The sequence below is a fragment of the Zingiber officinale genome, chromosome 3B, assembly GCF_018446385.1.
Source record: "Zingiber officinale cultivar Zhangliang chromosome 3B, Zo_v1.1, whole genome shotgun sequence".
In the NCBI taxonomy this organism is placed as follows: Eukaryota; Viridiplantae; Streptophyta; class Magnoliopsida; order Zingiberales; family Zingiberaceae; genus Zingiber; species Zingiber officinale.
Window position 1 is genome coordinate 245,585 of NC_055991.1, and position 23,460 is coordinate 269,044.

The window sequence follows — 23,460 nt, forward strand, 5'->3', positions numbered from 1 at the left end:
GGAAGAAGGCCCTTCGACTTCAGATAGATCATAGTGGCGTAATTGCGGTCGGCCAGTACATCCGCTGCAAATTTTCTCAGGAACTCGGGCGATCGGATGTAACTTTGTCGGAGAGCGGCGACTCGGCTCGGCTCGGCATCCTGGTATTCTTTGAAGGTTGCCTGGGAGCTTGTGAGGGCCTCATTCAGACGTTCGATCTTCTCCGCATCAGCCGAGCGGCCTGCCTTCTCCCGATCGAGCTGCTCCGTCAGCTCTTTTATCTTCGACTCCAGGCCCCGGGCCTCCACGTTTTTCTTCTCCAGATCGGAGATGGCTGTGTTCTTCCGAGTGGTGGCCAGAGTTATCTTTGTGTCAAGCGACTTGACCTGTCGCTCGGACTCGGCTAGGGCGTGGGCCTGGTCAGCTGTTTTCTTCTGCTCAGCAGCCAGCAGAGTTTGAGCTTTCTTCAGCTCTTTTTGCAGCTCGGAGTAGGAAGGTCCTTGGGAGCCGCTCGGACCACCTGCCGCCCGCAGTTGCCTTATCTCCTCGTCCGCCATAGCCAGACGGCTGGAAACTGCTATCTCTTCTACCCACCTCTGAAACGAGAAGGCGCAGTTGTTAGAAGCCGAGCGGAAATATTTTAGGCAAAACAACAAAAAACAACGAAGAACTTACCCCCGTAGCCGCTTGCATGTGGCTGTTGGCTAAGTTCTGGAGAGGGATCAGTGCTACGCACGCCCGGGCGTCGGCCCACATCTCGGCGAGGGGCCCTTTCAAAGTAATAGTGTGCTCGGGCACGGTTGTCCGGTCAGCTTCTGGCAGCAACTCTTCAGTCGGAAGATGAAGAGTAACCCGTATGGTGCGGCCGTGACCAGGGATCGCTGGCGCGGAAAACCGCGAATGGATGGTCGAGCGTTGGACTAAATGGCGAGCAGGGGGGAGAGTGTTGACCGGAGTGACCTCAACCGGAGCAGTCAGCTCATCCCAGTCAGAAGGAGTCCGGTCGGACGAAATGGTTTCTGCCATAGGCGCTTTGCCTCTAGCAGTCTCGGCGGCCCGGTCGGAGGGTTGGACCGCTGAGGTAGCCGGCGTAGCGGGGTCTCCACTCGGCGTCTCTTTTGCAGTGGCTGATCCTCCTCCCGAACGGACCCTTCCTCGGGGGCCGTTGGTTCCCTGGAGGGGGTAGCTCCGCTGTCCACCTGCTGTTGAGAGGCCTGAGCGGCCGATTCAGCCTGGGTGCCGCTTTCTCCTTCGTGAGAACCGACCGGCTGAATACCCAGCGCCTTCATTTCTTTGGCTGCCACGGCCTCCAGCGCTGCTGCCTTTCTCTTTAGAACGCCGGCCATCACCGAGTCCATGACGATGTCAGCTGCAGGAAGAGAAAAAGAAATCAGTTAGCAATTAAAGCAAGTGCCAAAGCAAAGTTCTTACCGAAGCCGGTCGGAAGTGGGGTCCGTATAGGACTCAGCCCAAAAATGTACATCACTCCCTCGTGAAGAAGCTTGTTGATGTCAAGTCGTAGACCGGCTAGTACATTTGCGGCGTGAAGATAGTCCGGTCGGGTCTTGAATTTCTTCAGTTCGGGAGGGGGAGGTAGACTGACTTGCCACTGGGTCGGAAAGTTTGGCTGACTGGGCATGCGGAGGTAGAAATAATAGTCCTTCCAATGTTTATTGGAAGTGGGTAGTTTATTGAAGAAGACCAAACCGGGCCGAGCTTGGAACATAAAGGTGCCCGGCTCGGCTTGCTTAGGATAATAGAAATAAAAGAAGACCTCCGGTCGGAGGGGAATGTTGTGAATCTTGAACAAAACGACAACGCCGCAGAGGAGACGGAAGGTGTTTGGTACTAAACTTCCGAGCGGCACGCCAAAATAATTGCAGACGTCTGCTATAAAAGGATGGACGGGGAACCGCAGACCGGCGGTAAATTGGTCGCGAAAGACACAGAAACCACCGCGCGGCGGTCTGTGTGGCCGAGCGGCAGGACCAGCTAGGCGAACTTCGATATCCTCGGGGATTTCGAAATTGTCAGCCAAAATATCAAAATCCCGTTGTTCGAAACGAGATCGCATGGTAGTATACCATGGGCCTAAGGATTGTTCTTCGGGATGAGAAGAACTGGCCATGATCGGGGCAGAAGAAATCAAAAAGGAAGTTCCAAAGACGAAGGAATGGAATTTCAAAGACTCGAGCTAGGGGAAGAAATACGGAATAGATACCGGAAAGGAAGGAGGAGAGATCTAAAACCTTACTGAGGGGAGATGAATCGAGGAAAGGCGCCGGAGAGCGTCAGAAGGCAGCAACAAGATCGCCGGAGCTCCACAGCGCAGAGAGCAACAGTAGAGGTAACGGAGGCGTGTGAAGGCGAGAAGGAAACGAAGAATTTATAGGGTGAGGGCCGGTCGGCCTCCACCGTCGGATCCAGGTCACGGGAATCAATGCATACATCTAGCCGTTTATTTCGAATTGCTTCGGTCACATCAAAATATCATGCAACCGCCTCCGTACTCTGATGGCATTGCTCCACGTGGCAGTCAATCATTCGGAGCATTTAATGAAGGTATGATCGACATTGATGTCGAAGATTGGCGCAGAACGCAAGGAGATCCGGCGAAAGCCATCATTGATTCATTCAAGGATACCTCTGCCGCTGACCGGGCGGAGAAGATTAGCATGGAATAGCCGTTCGGCTAGACTCACAGTCCAGTCAGTCGGACTATGCGCCTCCTTCGACTAGACTTGAAGGGAAGGCAAGTGATCCGGTAGTAAGAGCGGGCCCCCCGCAAAGTCAACGCCAAGGGAAGTCACCGGAACAGCCGCCCACCCAGAGGAGAGTGTGGTCCGACCGGACGGACGGCCATAGAGGGCCGGTCCGATCGGACTGCCTGCCGGCCGATGGAATCGAGTACCCGGAAAGGTCCGGCGGTTTGCACTCATAGTTGGTAGGCACCCTGTCAAATCGGGGTTCCGGCCTTGAAAAAGGTCATGGACCGAGCTGACCTTTTGACCGATCACAGTCATAAAGCACCCCTGTTTGTTAGTCTCCACAAAGCACAAGTAAACCACTGCGGATGTCCGGTCGGATGTTTAGGTATCTTTCCGCTCGGACTACAAGTTTGGAGCAAAGGAAATGGCCAGAGGATTTCTTTCTCTGACAACCTGTAGGTCTCACGTGTGTGTCATGCTCCAAATCTTGTGACAGGGGATTCTGCTGTCCCATCGAGGGCATGCTTTGACTGTAGCGATATGGGCCAGGTAAACTTTCTGACAGCCGCGTACCTAGGAAAGGACAGGTAAGCTTTCTGACAGCCGCATACCTAGGATGGGACAGGGGACACTTATGCACCCTGGTACGCGTGCCCAAACCTTTCACAGCTCTATATAAAGAACCTCAGGTTTCATCGACAAGGGAGGGGGGTATGTACTCTGAGACTTCTGGAGCCACCTTGTTCATCGTGATTTACCTGACTTGAGCGTCGGAGGGTCGTCGCTGGGAATCCCCTTCCCGGCTCGACTTCTGTGCAGGATAGCCGGAGCATCTCGACACTAGTTGGAGACCTACATCAGCGAGCCTTGGAGCGTCACGTGCCCAGCGTCTGCTGACTTCTGGTTCGGACAGGATCAATATCCTTTTACTTATTGTGTATTGTTAACTATAAAATTAACCTCGGGTGCATTTTCGTGCAAGACGTTGTTGAATAAAGATGATTTGTTAAGCACGTTAATATCATTACGTGACCCTGCAATCCCAAAAAAGACATGTCATATCCACAAGTCTATAGATGACACTGCTTCATGCACAATTGTTGGAACACCATGATCTCCTTGAGTAAACTGGCCTTTCCAAGCGACGGGACAATTTTTCCATTGTCAATGCATACAATCAAAACTTTTCAACATGCCAGGGAAGCCGTGTTTCTGCTCATGCATTTCAAGCAAATATTGGATATCAGCATCATTAGGTCTTCTCAAATATTGAACCTCAAACACTTCAATTACACATCAACAGAAGTTGAATAAGCGTTGGATGACAGTTGTTTCAACAATCCGTAGGTACTCATCATAATGAAACAAAAAATATCTATTCTAGTTCTATCGTCGGCTATGGGTTCGAATCTAAGAGAAATTCTGGATAATGTTTGTTACCCTGAAATTTTCTTGTCTTTCCTTAATCTGAATGATAAGGAGAAAAAAAAGATTGGGTCAAAAGAAAGTGCTATTTTGGAATTTTATCAACAATTTGCTTGTGTAGGCGAGGATCCGATATTTTCTGAGTTCTTATGTAAGGAATTACAAAAGAAATTTTTTCAACAAAGATGTGAATTAGGAAGGATTGGTCGACGAAATATGAACCGTAGACTGAATCTTGATATACGTCAGAACAATACGGGACATATCTAAGGAACGACAGGAGGCCGCGAGAAAGGATGTCGAGCAGGCATTTGGAGTACTCCAATCTAGTTGGGTAACTAATGATAAGAGGTCTAGTACAATTTTGGTACAAGGATATTTGAAAGATATCATGTATACATGTATTATTTTGGACAACATGATTATTGAGAATGAGGGAGATGTAGTAGTCAATTGGTCGGATAATGAAGGAGATCTCCTGTCACAAATATTTTAAGGCTCCACCCAAGAATTCCAAGAATAACTCCGGAAAAATTATGAGCTACGTGATAATCAACTGATCTAGGAACGATACAGTTGTAATCATTAAAAAAAATTATTAATTGTGATAATGTTATATTTTTTATTTGATATATGATAATATTTATATATTTTTTAATTATTAATCTTATTACGAGTGGTAGTCATTTATGGATTTAAATTCTATAAAAATTTAATTATATTAAATATGAAAGAGAGATAAAAAATATATATATGATGAAAAAATATAAACCTTTAAGAAGAAGTTGATAAATTTGTTTGATAGTGGTATTATAGAAATTTTTTAAGGGTGTCCATCACTATGGACGGTATAAATCAATGGATTCTTTGATTGATTTAGAAATTTACCAAATCTACCCGTATTCAAATAGATTGCGATACCAAATTTGTGATGCGCTCCTAAAGCTAGCCGTCGCCAAAGATAATACTTTATCTTGGTACAAAAGATAAAGTAGTATCACAAGCAAAGGCAAAGTAGCCGTCAAACACAGGCAATTGAATCATCAAAGAAGCATCCCTTACATTTAAAAGGTTATTAAATTTTCTTACCCAAAAGTGCACCCTCGATTTACAGGGCAGTGTAGGCATGGCCCCACGTGTGTGGAAAGGTAGAAATTGGGAAGTTGCGTACGAAGACACCGCGCACCGGTCGCTTTTGAGATAAGTCTCCTACGACGTCGGCGTCGACGTGTTAGGTAACGCTAGCAGAAGCCTAAAATTGGATAATGGTAACTTCACCTACGGTGTTTTGTATCCCAAGAGTTGCTATAAATTGGAACCTTTGGCAGCCTTTCAAATCGCCAATTCTATTCAATCTCCTCTAATCGCTAGGTTGCGAGTCTTTTGCTCCGGTTCAAGGTACTAAACTTTTCTTTATTCTTCTTTTTCTTATTCTGATTTTTTTTTTCCTTATTTTCTGATTTCATATATTTTATTTCGTCGTTTATTTGGTAGAAATCCTAAACTTTCGTATGGTTTACCGATTTGATCTTTCGTTTTGAATCTTTTATGGGCTAATTTTGTTACCGATCTAGTTTTTCCTTTTGAATCTTCCTCGTAAGGAAAAGTTTCGGAAACATAATTGTTTATATTCGAACACGATCTTCTTATTTTAGGTGTTCTATAAGATTGCTTTTTTCTAGTTTCGATTTTTTGTTTTTGTTCTTATTCTATGATTTGTGGTTTAAGTTGTTGATGATTTTACTGTAAATTAACGTTTTTCGAGATCTAGATTGGAAATCGGGAATTGCAGGTTTAGGTTTCATTAATTGTGTTCGTTTTTGTTACTTGGATCAGATGCAGATCTTCGTGAAGACCCTCACCGGCAAGACCATCACCCTCGAGGTGGAGTCCTCGGACACGATCGATAACGTAAAGGCGAAGATCCAGGACAAGGAAGGAATCCCTCCCGACCAGCAAAGGCTGATCTTTGCCGGTAAGCAACTCGAGGACGGCCGCACTCTCGCGGATTACAACATCCAAAAGGAGTCGACCCTCCACCTTGTTCTCCGTCTGCGTGGTGGCATGCAGATCTTCGTCAAGACCCTCACCGGCAAGACGATCACGCTCGAGGTCGAATCCTCCGATACGATCGACAACGTCAAAGCGAAGATTCAGGACAAGGAAGGCATCCCTCCGGACCAGCAAAGGTTGATCTTTGCCGGCAAGCAACTGGAGGACGGCCGCACCTTGGCCGATTACAACATCCAGAAGGAATCCACTCTCCACCTTGTCCTCCGTCTCCGTGGTGGCATGCAGATCTTCGTCAAAACCTTGACCGGCAAGACCATCACCCTCGAGGTGGAGAGTTCCGACACTATTGACAACGTGAAGGCCAAGATCCAGGACAAGGAGGGCATCCCCCCGGATCAGCAAAGGTTGATCTTCGCCGGCAAACAGCTTGAGGACGGCCGCACCTTGGCCGATTACAACATTCAAAAGGAGTCTACCCTCCACCTCGTGCTCCGCCTCCGCGGCGGCATGCAGATTTTCGTGAAGACCCTCACCGGCAAGACCATCACTCTCGAGGTGGAGAGCTCCGACACCATTGACAACGTGAAGGCCAAGATTCAGGACAAGGAGGGCATCCCTCCGGATCAGCAAAGGCTCATATTCGCCGGCAAGCAGTTGGAGGATGGCCGCACCCTGGCAGACTACAACATCCAGAAGGAGTCCACCCTTCATTTGGTGCTGAGGCTGAGGGGAGGGATGCAAATCTTCGTGAAGACCCTCACTGGCAAAACGATCACCCTGGAGGTAGAGAGCTCGGACACAATCGACAATGTCAAAGCTAAAATCCAGGACAAGGAGGGGATTCCGCCGGATCAGCAGAGGCTCATCTTCGCTGGGAAGCAGCTGGAGGACGGGCGCACCCTGGCGGATTACAACATTCAAAAGGAGTCTACCCTTCACCTGGTCCTTCGCCTCCGTGGTGGCCAGTGAACTCGTCTTCCTTCCAACGATCACACCTCCGGCTGGGGCTGTCATCAATGTCTCTGTTCTAGTGATATTGTGTGTTAAGTAAGTCGTTTTATAATAATCCGGTGACGCCGGCCGGTTTCATGTTCAAACTTCAGTGTAATGCAAACTATGCATTAAAGTATAATACTGTTTCTTAATCAAGTATGATAATGATAATACTATGTTCTATATTATTTGTTGAAATTCTCACCAAAGCTCCCGCACTTTGGTTACTTAAATCCTCATCTTCTTGCTTGTGCTTGCCGCCAGAAGCTGATGTGCCTTGGTTAAAAATTGAGTCACATTCAATTTATTTTTTTCACAATGTTTAAATACGATGTTTATGGTATTATTTTTATGGAATTAGATTTCAGAAACAATTTTATTAAAAATATATAAACATGAAATGAGACTATGAGAGTAATAGACGGACTTACGAGTGGTTCATGTTTGATATAGTATCAAGAATTTATAACCATTTAATTTTTTTTGCCTACTATCAAACTACTATTTATACTCTTCTGCAACTCTCATCCTCTAGGTAGACATCTCATATATAGCCACATTATTCTTTGTAGATCTGTGATTGAAGGTATGCCATATGTAGCCACATTCTTCTTCCACACTATTCATACTCAAACCACTCCTTGGGATTAGAATGTGTAAAAAAATCATATACCCTGACCAAGAAGACCACTTCTTGGTCAAACCAATCCACCAACTTCTATATTACATCCTCCAACTACTCAACTAAGGCCCTGTTTGGTATCGTGGATTAGATAGGATTACAAGTTAAATTCATGTTTGACTGATTTTTTAAAAAATTATTGATAATTGTAGAGGTTGATTAAAATACTATAGCAGTTAGAAAATCAATCACACTTAGAAGAAGTTATTAATAATCCCAAATTAAATAGTAAGCATGATAACTAGTTAAAAGGACATTTTTACCCTTTGTCCTACAACAAAAACTAAATCGTACCTTTTGCTCGTCTTCTCATCTTCTCATTTCTATACCAACAGCACAAAAGTGTGGAGAAACAATTTGCGGGTGGATTCAAATGTTGCGACGCCTCTTCGGTGGGCTTGATCTCTACAAAATCTACTAATTTCTGAAGTTATCTGATCATTGTTATTATTTGTTGTTGTCTCACATTCTCTATTACTACAGTGTTGTTTTTGGGTTCTTGTTTGACGTTCTTTTTCCCATTTTATTATTTGGATTTTTATTGTTTTGGACTTCTTTTTTCCATTTTATTGTCCGAATTTTTATTGTTTTGGACGAAGTTTAGTAGGTTGTCCTCTAAACTTTCTTGATTGCATCTAAGATAGCATCTTAGATATTGTTGGGTTTTTAATATTACAATTTCCAATATCGAGTTGTTAACTTATTGCTTGTTGAGATTGAGTTGTTTCTAGTGAGATTGAATCGTTCGTTAGTGGATAAGATGTAGGATGATTTTTATGTAACGAGAGTTTCATTTTTTCGTAGGGTATATCATATGTTCGTGGTGTTCGAATCACTCGTTATGTTTGATTGTTCATCAAGACTCATATGTGTTTCTTCAAATTATCTTGGTGATTGGTGAGAAAGTTTAGTGGACAAGATGATAGGGCTTATCTTTGGAAGATGGACATTAGACATAGAAACCTCGTACTTCTTGTGGTGCTACATCAAATACTTTGTCGAAATTTTTTGTTGTTATGTCTTTTAACACGACATCGGATGAGATTACTCAAAAAGCGACGTCGTGAGCCTCGTACAACACTAGCCTCGTACACTTTGACACAATGAATTAATGCACAATTGAATCATTTGCATAGGATTGTTGAATTTTTTTGTTGTTATGTCTTTTAACACAACATCGGATGAGATTACTCAAAAAGCAACGTCGTGAGCCTCGTACAACACTAGCCTCGTACACCTTGACACAAAGAATTAATGCACAATTGGATCATTTGCATAGGATTGTTGAAGTAGGAGATGTTTAATGCGTGGTAAACTTGAGGATGAATCAGAATGCATTTGCACGGTTGTGTTACTTGCTAACAATTATCGGAGGGTTGGTAGATTTTAGATATGTACGAATTCAAGATAAGGCAGCCATGTTTCTATCTATATTGGCGCATCATAAAAAAAATCGAGTTATTGGTCATGATTATGTATGCAGTGGACAGACAATTAACACATATTTTTATGAAGTTATGTGATCAATTCTGAAATTACATCCAATACTATTAGTGAAGTCTGGGCCTATATATGATAGTTGCACTAATGAAAGTTGGAAATGGTTCAAAATAATATATTGAATCCTTTTTATTATTTTATGAGTTTTATTGTTGAATGTATCGTTAATATAAAGATAGTAACATAACATTATTATTTGTATTATAATTTAATTCAGGGATGTCTTGATACCTTGGATGGAATATATATCCCTGTACATATTCCAATCCGAGATAAGGCGAAATATAGAACAAGAAAAGGTACTATTGCGGTTAATGTTTTGGGGGTTTGTGACCGCGATATGAACTTTATCTGCGTGCCTACTGGGTGGGAGGGATCTGCAGCAAATGCTAGAGTTCTTAGTGATGCATTGACTTGTGATGATTATTAAAAGTTCCAAGAGGTGATGTAACTACTTGTATATCCTTTTTAGTTGAATTAACAGAAAGATATTACAAAAATATTTCCTAAATAGTACAATCGTAATATTTACCTATTAATGCAGGGTATTATTATCTATGTGATAATGGATATGCAAATGTTGGGGGATTCTTAACTCCATACAAACAAGTAAGATATCATAGGGATGTTTGGGGCAACCGTGCAGTCGAACCACAAAATTACAAGGGGTTATTTAATTGGAGGCACTCTCAAGCTCGCAATGTCATTGAAAGAGTGTTTGGGTTGTTGAAAAAGAGATGAGCTATCCTTCGAAGTCTATCCTTCTACCTGTTGAAAGCACAAAACAAAATCATAATGGCTTGTATTCTATTACACAATTTCATCCAATCACAGATGCCCAATGATCCTATGGAAGAAGTCGATGAGGATGTTGGTAGCCCGAGTCATGACACGGAAGATGATTACATAATCAGTTTTGACTCCTCAGACGACTGGGATACTTGGAGAGATAACTTTGCAATGTTATTGTGGAATAATTAATAATAATTAATTGATATATTTCAAACTTTAGTCACTTTATTTTGTTAGATATGTACTAATGTCCTTTATGGATTCTATGTTTATTATTTTATGATATTATCTACTGATGTATGAATTACATGATAGTTACGTGCTGCATATTTGTCAACATACTTCACACATCTCATATCTTTTTTTTTATAGGAATGAGAGGTTATCGGCTGGGTAGCTATGGATAGTGGATCAACATCTGGGAGTCTAGTTGGAAAAGGCAAGAAAGCAAAAAAAAACACGACGTACCTAGAGTGCACATGAAGAAGAAGTTTTAATTCAAGCCCTAAAAGATGTTATCAACAAGGGATGGAAAAGTGAGAATGAATTTAGAGCCGGGCGGAAAATGCAATGCGGGCAGCAATCCCAGGGACAAATATACGTGGAAATCCACATATAAACTCAAAAGTACATGTGCGGAAGAAAACACATGTTACTTAAAAGATCATGGCCTCATTCCCACACTCGCACATAGGTGGTGTCTTTAACTCTATAATATCTATACAAACCATTAACAATTGACAAATTAGTTACCAAGGGTTACGATTCAAATAAGTACAAATTGTTGTACCATGATTAACATTGTTCTCTTGTAAAAGATTATTTACACAAATAAGTACACAACCCTAAGAAGAACACGAGCATAGTAGAAAGCGTTGGTCAAATGAAGTATCAATCTTTACTCTTGATCCAAGATCTGCACACTAATTACTAATCAAACTAACACTTGAAAGTTAAAACGAGCACAAGGGAAAGGGTGAATATTATTTTCCCTCTTGATCCAAGAAACCAATTACAAAAAAACTCAAATCCAAACGACGAGTTTTATGTTACTGCTAGTTGACAAAACACCTTGTTAGAAAAATAAAATGAAATTGTGTTAATTAAAACTTTAGTAGATCCACACAACCAAAAGGCAACTTGCATCTATACACACAATACTTTATCAACACATGAAAAAAAAACAACGCTGATAAGGGTCGGTGCGGACTGTGGCATCGGTGCGGACTATCTTCCTGATCGATCAGGGAACCTCCTGATCGGTCCAGAGATCGATCAGGAAGGCAGTATATATATATATATATATGACGTATATATATATACGTGGACCGATGCCGCAACATAAGCACCGCAAGCTAGCATTTATATATATATATATATATATATATATATAAAGAATATTAGTTTGGCATTGAACTGTTGCCTCTTCTAATATTTCTAAATTTTTAGATATGTATTAAATATCTCTTACAAAATTACAATATAAAAGAAGGCATCTAAAAATATTTATACAAAAGCAATAATTAGAAATAAATTTAAAAAAACAAACGTGAACAAGCAATGCAATGCTTGTGTTTTTTTTTTAAAAAAAAAAACTTAGATTTATTATATATATATATATATATAAAGAATGATTAGTTTGGCATTGAACTGTTGCCTCTTCTAATATTTCTAAATTTTTAGATATGTATTAAATATCTCTTACAAAATTACAATATAAAAGAAGGCATCTAAAAATATTTATACAAAAGCAATAATTAGAAATAAATTTAAAAAAACAAACGTGAACAAGCAATGCAATGCTTGTGTTTTTTTTTTTAAAAAAAAACTTAGATTTATTATATATATATATATATATATAAAGAATGATTAGTTTGGCATTGAACTGTTGCCTCTTCTAATATTTCTAAATTTTTAGATATGTATTAAATATCTCTTACAAAATTACAATATAAAAGAAGGCATCTAAAAATATTTATACAAAAGCAATAATTAGAAATAAATTTAAAAAAACAAACGTGAACAAGCAATGCAATCCTTGTGTTTTTTTTTTTTTTTAAACTTAGATTTATTCTAAACCAATTAAAATTCATTTCTTGGCGAAGCCTCCGGATCTGACCACGACTCGATCTACGACCTAACGGACAAATCGGCCCTGGACCCCAGCGGTTGTTCCATTCATGAACACCCGCTGGGGTCCAGGGCCTTAGTCATGATGACGTCATCGTTAGTCACGAAAGATTTTTTAATTATGTTTGATACCCGTTTATTGATTGGGAAACAAGGCCCTGGACCCCAGCGGGTGTTCCACTGTACAGTCTCTCCGAGTATATTGTTATAATTTTGTGGTCTGCCGACAACGACGCGGCAGTTAGCTAATTTGACACGGCTCATATATCTTCCGATATGGCCGGCGGTAACCTGACCGGTTTGTGTTCATATCCCAGCCACTGCTATAAATTCCGTCTATGCCTTGATGAGCCTTGTACTAACAATTCCAGAGCCTTTTCAGTCTCTCCTCTTCCATCAAGGTATGCTTTTGCTCCTGTGCACCTTTTGTAGGTTAATTCTTCTCTTTTTTATATCTTTTGTCGATCGAGTTAAATTTTGAGATTTTATTCTCAATATGTTTTTTTTTGTTTTGCATTCTCTCTTTCTTTTTGCGGATCCATCGATTCGATTTTGAATAGCGTTTTGGGGAAGGAGTTGGGTATTGGTCTGAAGATTTTATGATTTTCCTGATTTGCTATAGTTGGAATTCTTTTTTCTGAAGATTGTTTATTTATATCTTCGATCTGCTATTGATCTGTAGTTTTTAGGATCTTTCTGGTTGTAATAATTCGAGTTCTCTTTTTCGAGAAATTATTTTGTTTTGTTCTTCGATCTAGGCTTGAATTTAGGAGTTTCCAATTCGTTTAGATCCCTGCTGATTATTCTTTGTTGCCCCAATCAGATGCAGATCTTTGTTAAAACTCTCACTGGCAAGACCATCACCCTCGAGGTGGAGTCTTCGGACACGATCGATAACGTAAAGGCCAAGATCCAGGACAAGGAGGGAATCCCTCCCGACCAGCAAAGGCTGATCTTTGCCGGTAAGCAACTTGAGGACGGCCGCACCCTCGCGGACTACAACATCCAAAAGGAGTCGACCCTCCACCTCGTGCTCCGGCTTCGGGGCGGCATGCAAATTTTTGTCAAAACCCTAACTGGCAAGACAATCACCCTCGAGGTGGAATCCTCGGATACCATAGACAACGTCAAAGCCAAGATTCAGGACAAGGAAGGCATCCCTCCGGACCAGCAAAGGTTGATCTTTGCCGGCAAGCAACTGGAGGACGGCCGCACCTTGGCTGATTACAATATCCAGAAGGAATCTACCCTCCACCTTGTCCTCCGTCTCCGTGGTGGCATGCAGATCTTCGTCAAAACCTTGACCGGTAAGACAATCACCCTCGAGGTGGAGAGCTCCGACACTATTGACAATGTAAAGGCCAAGATCCAGGACAAGGAAGGCATCCCCCCGGATCAGCAAAGGTTGATCTTTGCCGGCAAACAGCTCGAGGACGGCCGCACCTTGGCCGATTACAACATTCAAAAGGAGTCTACCCTCCACCTCGTGCTACGCCTCCGCGGCGGCATGCAGATTTTCGTGAAGACCCTCACCGGCAAGACCATCACTCTCGAGGTGGAGAGCTCCGACACCATTGACAATGTGAAGGCGAAGATTCAGGACAAGGAGGGCATCCCTCCGGATCAGCAAAGGCTCATCTTCGCCGGCAAGCAGTTGGAGGACGGTCGCACCCTGGCAGACTACAACATTCAGAAGGAGTCCACCCTTCACTTGGTGCTGAGGCTGAGGGGAGGGATGCAAATTTTTGTGAAAACTCTCACTGGGAAGACCATCACTCTGGAGGTAGAGAGCTCCGACACAATCGATAATGTCAAAGCTAAAATCCAAGATAAGGAGGGTATTCCGCCGGATCAGCAGAGGCTCATCTTCGCTGGGAAGCAGCTGGAAGACGGCCGCACCCTGGCAGACTACAACATTCAAAAGGAGTCCACCCTTCACCTGGTCCTTCGCCTCCGTGGTGGTCAGTGAGAAGCTCTGCTTCCTTTGTTGTCATGGAGTTTTATTCTAGTCGTTTGGGAGTCCAAAGTTGATGAAGTGATTGGTTGTCGTGTTGGCTTTTATTGTCGTCCGCTACTCTTACGTTTGGTTCAAACCACTATAATGACTTGCTTTGTAATTAGTATAATGCAATTCTGCAACTATGTTTACTGTTTGAACTGCTTGTTCTTCTGTGGCTTTTGTATTTGTGGTTTTTGGCTCGTGTTGAAATTGTACTCGATTTTCATGTGATCCAATATTGGCATCATGCCAATATCATTTATTTTAAAATTTGCTTTTAAATATTGATGTTGGATTAAGAAATATCTTATTCTGAAATATAATCTTGATCTTATTTGGGTATTACTTGAAGCCTAGAAAGAGGAAATGTAGACATTTTAAGTTGCATTTGCAGCATTCAAGCTTAATTCTAATGCACTTGAACTTGTAAGGTATTTGCAGACAGCCACCAGCCACTTGCTTTCCAATTAGCAAATGAACTATTTGGAGCCATCTAATTGCTAGCTCTGGCCAAAAACAAACTTGCACAATGAACAACTAGGACCTTAGTGCAAGGGACCATGTGAGTTTAAGTAGTGCAAGGGATCATGTGAGTTTACTCAAAAGCTAACTCGATTCTTCTTGGGTTAGTTTATTTGCTTAACAAAAATTGTACTATGGAAAATCATGATCGACGCAAAAAAAAAAAAAAAAAAAAAAAGTTTTCCTCTTTATCCAATACTCCATCGATAATATAATTCTATTAAATAGACTATATCGTTTGATATATTATAGGATGCCAAAATTATTCCAAATAATATAGAAATCTTTTATTTTTGACTTATTTTGTATGTTTATTAAGATTTCATATGATTCGTGATTTGCAATTTATCGAAATGTTTTTTTTGATAGATTTACAACCTTAGACCATCTAATATTTTTATTTATTATAATTGATTTATGATTTATTTTAAAACTAAATTTTGTACCGTATCTAGTTATCCTATTAGTAAATTAATTTTGACCGATTTAGGAGATTATGATATTATTAATAGATTTGGTTGGATATATAAAAAACTTCCTTACTATCATAGTGGGTCCTCAAAAAACATAGAGTTTGTAGAAATATATACTTCGATTTTCATGTGCTTGAACTTTGACTTGTAAACGTAAAAGTTCAGCACGTAATTTTTTGCAAAGATTAAGTTCGACATTATTAGAAGAATTTTTTACAGAAGAAGAATAAGTTATTTTTTTATTTTTCTCAATATATATATATTTTTTATTTATATGTATCATATAGAAAACGTATTTAATATTTAGATATTATCCATATCAAAGACATGATAAATTGTTTATTAATCATGACATAATACGGTACCCCTTGAGTTATCACGGGCTGGCATCATAAGTTCAACTCATTTCGTTAGGTCAAGGCATTATAATTGAAATAAGTTTCATCTCATCCTAACGGTATATTTGAGTTTGATTTGTTTGAGTCGCTAATTTGTGAGAGCAGATCTTCTGGTCCGCAAATTACGGACTAGGGGATGATCCACTACATAAGGACCTTTGATTTAGATGGATCCCACTTATTTAAAGATAGGGTCCATCCATATTTAAGGCCCTCATCAGTGGATCATCTCCTGATCCGCAATTTGCAGACCATAGGATCCCTACTGCTAATTTGTTGCAGACAACTTTTATAATTAATTTTGATATAATATTCTTATATTAGTTATTGATTCAGCTAATTGAATATAACAATTTTTTTTACTCAGAAGACTAATCCATTAATTAGGTAATCCAGTGGATTAATCAATATTTTATAAGTTAATTTACTTAATTTTAATAATAATGTTCGGTCGGTTCGAATTGTAAAAAAACTAATTTAATCGATTTTGATTTGTTTTTTCAATTTGGTTTTGAATGAATTACTCATTTCTAAGGGGAATAAAAGTTTAGTTAAATTGAATTAAAACTAATATTTATCAGTTCTTCCATATTTTTTTTTAAAAAGTTCCATCTAAATATATAATTTGCATTTGATTTTGGCACTTGATGGTGATATATCACCTTAATTTTAAATACTTTTATGTTATTAAAAAACTAAGTCATGATCGAAATAAGTGGCTGATCTTTAAAATTATGCTTTTCTGTCTTTTTTTTTCATAGCCCAAAAAATAATCCTCGATAAACATACCAGGCCAAATAGATTGGCTCTCGGATCAGACGTTGAGCTTAATTGGGCGCGGAGCTCTCTCGAATGGCTGCGGCCGCACACTGTTTAAAATTTTACCTCCCTTCCCTTTCAAATAGTGAGGACTACTTTTATCTTTTTGCTGCCAACAAATGGCGACAGTCATGTTAGGACTGTAATCGAGCCCAGCCGAATTCGAGAAAATTATATAGCTTGACTTGTGCTCGAACTCGATTGAATTTTTGAGTTTGAGCCCGAGTGAAGCTCAAGTTTGACTTGAAAAAATAAATTAAAAGCTTGTTCGAGTAGGGATTCAAATTGTATATCTCAAATACACCAAATGACATGTTTTAATCATAAACTTCCCTTTAACTTAGTTTTCATTTTAAAAGTAATAATAATTTTAATTATTAAAATATTAAATTAACCTGTCTTGATAAGTCTCAACGAACCCTCGAGCCAGCGTTAAATGAGCTCGAGCTCAGCTCGAATGTTAAACGAGTTAGTTTGAATTCGAGTCGAACTTTGATTGAGCCGCTCAAGAGTGACTCATAACGGTTAGACTCATTTGCACCCTTAAGTGATGTTACTCTTACTTTGGCCAGTCTTTATTAAGCTATGCAGTTCTTTTGTCAAGTTACAATGGATCACAGCTGAGGCCGTCTTCTGCGGCTTCTTTTGAAATCCTCTTGAGTCTTGACTAAGTTTTTAGTAGGGTTGTTTTCACAATTGGGAATTGATTTTTCTTTTATTTTTTTATTGAAGATACTTTGCAGATACTTTGAATTTAATATCAAAACAACAACAACAACAATACTTTAGTAATTCAATTCATTCAGCTGAATTGAAATTAGTTCTATATAATTAGAAATTATAATAACATGGATGGCCCTAATTCTGCTTAATGATCTCTTTACCATTTATAGCTCATTCCATAAATCTTCCAGATTTTAAAGACACGATGGGATCAAGCAAGCAGCTTTGCCTTCTTTACCGATCTCTTCTGTTGGGCGTCATGCAAGGAGAAGAGAGAATTTCCAGTCTCAGAAGCAATTCCGTCGCGTTTCTCCCGATCTTTGGATCCATGTCGCCGGCTAAAACAGAGCAGAGGCCCGAGACCCCTTCTCCGATGGCTTCCAAAGCCATTTCTTGGCAATCGGAGCAGACCAGGTTAAGGACCGACAGGCCGTGCTCCACGCCCCGGGGGCTCCCAGTTCTAACGACGTCGGTCAGTGCCCTAACGAATCCAACCGTCTTCCTCATCTCGTCCTTTCCCTCTCGGCACTTGGCGAGGAGTGCCAGGACCTGCACGGCTCTCTCCGACCCCTCGCCGGCGAAATGGAGGAGCGGCGCCACGGTTCCAGCACGAACAGCACGGGGTCTGTTCCCGGCGAACTTGCACAGCTCGTAGAGCGCCGTGGCCGCCTCCCTCCGCTGCCGGCCGTCGTGGCCGCGGAGTAGCGTCGCTAGGCCGGGGATCGCGGCGGGGTGGGCGCCGATGGTGGCCTTGTTGACGTCGACGACGGCGAGGCTGGTGAGGAGCGTGGCGGCGAGTGCGGCGGCAGGGCCGCCGCGGAGGGCCGAGACGACGGGGTCGAGGGCGCCCTCCGCGAGGAGGCCGAGCCGGGCGTCGTCCCCGTCGAGGGAGACGTGAATCAGGGCGCGGAGCGCGAGGTCCTGTAGATCGGGGCGGTCGGCGGCGGGCGCGTGGCGGAGGAGAACGGAGACGGCGCCGGAGTCGGCGACGAGGCGGCGAAACCCGGCGCCGCCTCCGTCTTGGGCGAGGCGGAGGACGGCGGCGAGGGTGGCGGCGTCGGAAGGGAAGGAGAGACGAGCTAGGAGGAGGGAGTCGAGGTGGTGGCCGGAGGTGGAGGCGGCCGGGAGGCCGCCGGGGAGGAAGGAGGAGATGAGGCTGCGGAGAGCGTGGTTGGGGATGAGCGATGGGGAAGCGGGGAGCGGAAGGTTGGTGACCGGACAGGTGCGGTTACCGGCGTCGAGCCACCGCTGGATGGAGGCGCGGTCGAAAGTGTGGCCAGAGGATAAAATGACCGGATCAGTCATCACCTCGAGCGAGATCGGGCACCGGAAGTCATCCGGTAACTTCACCTCCGTCTCTTTCATAAATTCCTCTGTTTCTCCACCGGAAACCCGAGTTACTCCAACTTCACTGAGAAGAGACGGCAATAAAACGGCACGATCAAAATAGGCACAAAATAAATAAATAAATTAAATGCTATAATAATTTGATAATGTGCTAAATTTACTAGTCCATTAAAAAAATAAAAAATTGGCATAGTTTTATAAATCCGTAAATGCAAGGGTGAAAGGATAAATTGTATGATACGCGCTTTGCCAACTGGCTTGATAGTGAGAGATGAATGGTCTTCGGATCCACTGTTCAGAGATGTACACACGTACTGTACTAAAATCCATTCGTAAGCTTCCACGTGGCTATGAGTAGGTCAGCAGATGAAATGATGTCGCAAAGCAAGCGCGTGGTACGCTGAACTGTGTCCGGTAAACAAGCCATCGATTTGAATCCCCTCTCGATTGATTCCCTCGTAAACAGGCAACGCAACGCAGCGGCAGAAAAAGTTAAAAACGTTATTTAAAAATAAGTAGATTTTGATTATTATTTATATAAAATGGTGTGGAAGTGGGTTTTTTTGAGGATTTTGAATTTGTTAAAATACTTTTAGAAAATCACGAAATTTGTGTCGTCATGTAGATGAGGCAGTTCTTCAAGCCCCACCACAGCGCCGCCCGCCTCAAGGCCGCCGCAGACTCCGGCTCCCTCTCCTACGGCCTCCAGCTCCACGCCCATCTCATCAAGTACGGACTCGACTCCCACCGATTAGTCGGCGACAGCCTCCTCTCCCTCTACTTCAAGCTCTGCCCCGACGTTTCCGCCACCCGCCGCGTGTTCGACGGTTTGCCCGTGAAAGACGTTGTCTCCTGGACCTCGATGGTCTCCGGTTACTCCCGCACCGGTCGTCCCCTAGATTCCCTTCGGATGTTCGTCAAAATGTCAACTTTCGGCGGCGTCGAGCCTAACGATTTCACCCTTTCCGCCGCAGTCAAGGCAAGTTCCGACCTTGAGGACGTCAGGCTCGGTAGGTGCCTCCACGCCATGGTCTTTCCCCGCGGGTTCGAGACGAACCATGTGATCGCGAGCGCTCTTGTTTACATGTATGGCAGGAGCTATGCAATCGAAGACGCACGACGGGTGTTCGACGAATTGCTCGAGCCAGACTCCGTGTGTTGGACCTCGATCGTCTCGGTGTTGACATGGAATGATGAGTTCGCCGAAGCTTTGAGATTCTTCCGCTTAATGACGAGTAACTCACTCAGAGTTCTTCCAGATGAATTCACTTTCGGCACAATCATGAAGGCGTTGGGCAATTTAGGTCGACAGAAACAGGGCAAGGAAGTCCACGCCAAGATTTTGACAAACGGTCTCAGGGGCAACGTGGTGGTCGAGAGCAGCACACTCGACATGTATGCGAAATGCGGGCTAATGGGTGACGCACGCAAGGTGTTCGATCAAATGCCGAAGAGAAACGCAGTGTCCTGGTGCGCCTTGCTTGGAGGGTACTGCGAAGCCAAGAACTACGAAGCTGTTCTCAGTCTCTTCCGGGCGATGGATAAGGAAGACGACGAGCAGTACAGCTATGGCACAATACTTCGTGCTTGTGCTGGCCTTGCAGCTGTGAGACACGGTAAGGAGGTTCACTGCAGGTATCTAAGGATCAGCCGTTGCAGATATGTCATTGTGGAATCTGCATTGATTGATCTTTATGCAAAATGCGGCCTTGTGGACTATGCCTACCGTCTTTTTGCTAAGATCTCAGCCAGAAACTTGATCACATGGAACACGATGATCTCTGGCTTTGCGCAAAATGGAAGAGGCAGTCATGCCATCGAGCTGTTCGAAGAAATGTTGAAGCAAGGGATGCGGCCAGATTATATCAGTTTTGTTGGTTTACTCTTTGCTTGCAGCCACTCAGGTTTGGTGGATGAAGGCAGGAGGCACTTCAGATCAATGAGCCAAGACTACAACATTGTGCCAGGGACCGAGCATTACACTTGCATGGTTGATCTCTTGAGCCGAGTTGGGCTACTCGAAGAAGCCGAAGAGTTGATAAATGACTCGAAGTGCAGAGGTGAGTCGTCCTTACGGGCGACGCTTCTAGGTGCCTGTGCTACCCACGCGAGAGTTGACGTGGCAGAGCGCGTGGCAAGGAGGATGATGAAATTGGAGCCGGAGCAGCATCTGAGCTATGTTCTTCTTGGCAATGTGTACAAGACGGTTGGTCGATGGAATGAGGCTTTGCAGATAAGGAAGATGATGAGAAAAAGGGGTGTGAGAAAAGCTCCTGGTAGAAGCTGGATTGAGGCCAACCCTATAACTTGCAGGGATACTGAAGAATCTGAAGACCAAATTCCACATGCTGTAAATATTTCATAGCGACATGGTTTGTTTTCTGACAAATTCTTCAGTCAGAGCTCAAAATTGCATAGATTTGTTTAGTTCAAAAGTGGTGATTTATTTATTGGTCAATTTCTGCAGAGTTTTGTTGATTCTTGTGGAGTTATGTTGGGAAAAGTGTGATTTCGCACTGAAGGAGTTCAATTTTCTTTTTCAGATTGTTTGATATGTAAATGGTGCGGCAGAATATATATGGAACACTGTTTCTTCAAAATGCCTTAATCAAACTGCCTTGCCTTTGGTGATGTTGCAAGCTAAAATTAATCATCTGTAAAGACATGCAAATTCTCTTATTTGATGGTCCAAATAAAATATAATGCAATTCCATTCTCCAATTATAGTACACTAGAGATAATTGTATTTCCTGAATGGCAAAGGGACAAACTACCTGCCATTGTTGTTTCATTTCCAATCCAAAAATAAAGAAAACCACACATGTAGTTGATGGTAAATCACTATTCCTTTTCAAGATGATAAGAAATAATACTAGTAACAATACATATTAGATGCTATCAGCTACTTTAGGTGAAAGCTTGATTACTGGAGTATTAGTGGAAAACCTGGATAAAGCATCCTGCAAGAACTTTCCATCCAAGCTCCCACGGTCAACAAGATCATTGAAGATGGGAGCTAACTCACATGATCACTGAAGTAAGAGCAAAAAAATAGCTTCTTTATTAAAGATATAATTGTCAATTTTTAATTTTAAACCATAACAAAAAAAAGCAGAAGAAAAAAAATATCAATTCTCCTTTTAGCTTTTAAATAAAAGTTATAGAAGTTAAAAGTAGAATTTAACATTTACAAGTATTCAAAAATATTTCCATATAACTAGAATCTAAGAAATGAGTACTAAATGCTACCTCAAACTGTTGTGAAACACTTTTCGCACATATAATGTATAACAACGATATAAATGTTCAATGCTATCAAATCTTTGATTGGCAGTAGAAAGTATAGGAGCATCATCCCGGAGAACAAGGAGAAAGGAGAAGGAATGATGACAGCGGTTTAAAATTCATTTACATGATCTCCCAATATAATATAGACATTAGACAATACTAAATAATTAGAATCTGGCCAGCATGAAATCTTTTATATTCATTTTTTGGTTGACATGTATTAATTAACATTGCATGTAATAATGAAACACTTTATATTCAGATTCTTATTGGCCAGATTCTGACCATTGAAATTTACCGATATAATATTCACGTTTTCAAAATCGATTGGAATTCTATCATGCGAAAGGCAGCAAAATGGAATTTTGAAGTAGTAGTTTGTTGGATTTCGATTTAAACGGTTCGATTAGTTCGGTTATTAATTGAATGATCACTCCTATTCTCAATGACAACGATAACATATCAGCTCGGAGAGATCAGTGAGGTCGCTTGTTGGTTTGCTCAGCCATACCTCAATCGCAAGTCAGAATATTGCATCGTGGAATTTGAATCTCGTATGAATTAACTCGAGCAACAAATCTGTTGGGATTCAATTAAAGTCCCACATTATAAACATATAGAAAAGATCATGAGTTTAAAAAGATATAAGATATCTCTATTAGTATGAGACATTTTGGATAGAGCCCAAGAACAAAGCAATGAGAGCTTAGACCCAAAGTGAGTAGGTCAAGGTGACCGGATGCTTGCGGGAAGGCCTGGAGCAGGTCAAGAGTGACCTGATACAGATATTCTTGAGGAGGCCCGGAGCAAGTGACCATGAAAGTAATTCTGGTTCTTCGTTTGAGGGGAGGATTGCTAGGATTCAATCAAAGTCCTATATTGAAAACATATGGAAAAGATCATAGATTTTAAAAGGATGTAAGATATCTCTATTAACATGAAATCTTTTGGGTAGAACTAAAATGGATAATATCATAAATTATGAAAATATATGAATATCCTTTTAGAGGCAACAAAATATAAGTGAACAAAGAGATTATCCAAAAAAAAAAAAAATAGCCTCTGATATGATATGTTAACAAACATTAATGTTTTTGAATCACCGCTAAGACACGTCTACCTTTCAGACAAAATTAATCATAAGATTGAATTTCAATTTATCTCATGGAATGAAAAGAGTTGATGTGTATGCAAATGAAATGCACTAGTCTGCCTATAGAAGATATTTTAACTTGGAGTTCATGAAAGATACATGATATTCTTCCTTTGCAATTGAAAAGATCACATTGCTGAGGCTGATAAACTTTTGTTGATGATCTATATTCGAAGTGGCAAAAAGTTTCTTGATGAACAAACTATTTAGAGTGAAGCTGGAATTCATATTTTGAAAGATTGAGTGTAAGTACCCCGGGGGTTAGTTTTGATGTGATCAACCGAATCAAGTTAGGACCTGTATTGTGTTGATACCTTATGTCTAAGTGTACAGGAACTTAGAAACATAAGAAGTCGAGTGGAAAATGCGGAGAATGAGATGCATGACATGAGAAATAGGTCGACGAACTTGGTGCATCAGAGGGACGAACAGCTATGAAAGAGTACACCGATGGACGAGAAGGACGAAATCTTGATAGAGGCGCCATAATGGAGGCTGGAGGTGCCCTCGCGCCTC

General features: G+C 41.8%; 3 protein-coding genes across 3 annotated transcripts; 2 read left to right on the forward strand and 1 right to left on the reverse strand.

Annotated features, from left to right (window-relative positions):
* The first annotated feature begins 5,478 nt into the window (after positions 1-5,478).
* On the forward strand, positions 5,479-14,379 carry LOC122055304 (polyubiquitin-C). Its single transcript, XM_042616672.1, has 4 exons — positions 5,479-5,510; positions 5,949-7,083; positions 10,787-10,791; positions 13,046-14,379. Exons 2-4 carry the CDS (start codon positions 5,949-5,951, stop codon positions 14,189-14,191), a joined length of 2,286 nt encoding a protein of 761 aa, XP_042472606.1. The 5' UTR covers positions 5,479-5,510; the 3' UTR covers positions 14,192-14,379.
* A 2,780-nt stretch (positions 14,380-17,159) lies between these two features.
* LOC122055303 (U-box domain-containing protein 8-like) lies at positions 17,160-18,600 on the reverse strand. The gene has a single exon (XM_042616671.1). It carries the CDS (start codon positions 18,519-18,521, stop codon positions 17,391-17,393), a length of 1,131 nt encoding a protein of 376 aa, XP_042472605.1. The 5' UTR covers positions 18,522-18,600; the 3' UTR covers positions 17,160-17,390.
* A 1-nt stretch (position 18,601) lies between these two features.
* LOC122055302 (pentatricopeptide repeat-containing protein At1g03540-like) lies at positions 18,602-21,183 on the forward strand. The gene is made up of 2 exons (XM_042616670.1): positions 18,602-20,875; positions 20,971-21,183. The coding sequence occupies exon 1, from the start codon at positions 19,129-19,131 to the stop codon at positions 20,866-20,868; it is 1,740 nt and encodes a 579-aa protein (XP_042472604.1). The 5' UTR covers positions 18,602-19,128; the 3' UTR covers positions 20,869-20,875; positions 20,971-21,183.
* The last annotated feature ends 2,277 nt before the right edge of the window (positions 21,184-23,460 follow it).

Coding starts and splice junctions, on each gene's coding strand:
- LOC122055304 (XM_042616672.1), top strand. CDS start 5,949: ATGCAGATCTTCGTGAAGACCCTCACCGGCAAGACCATCACCCTCGAG.
- LOC122055303 (XM_042616671.1), bottom strand. CDS start 18,521: ATGAAAGAGACGGAGGTGAAGTTACCGGATGACTTCCGGTGCCCGATC.
- LOC122055302 (XM_042616670.1), top strand. CDS start 19,129: ATGAGGCAGTTCTTCAAGCCCCACCACAGCGCCGCCCGCCTCAAGGCC.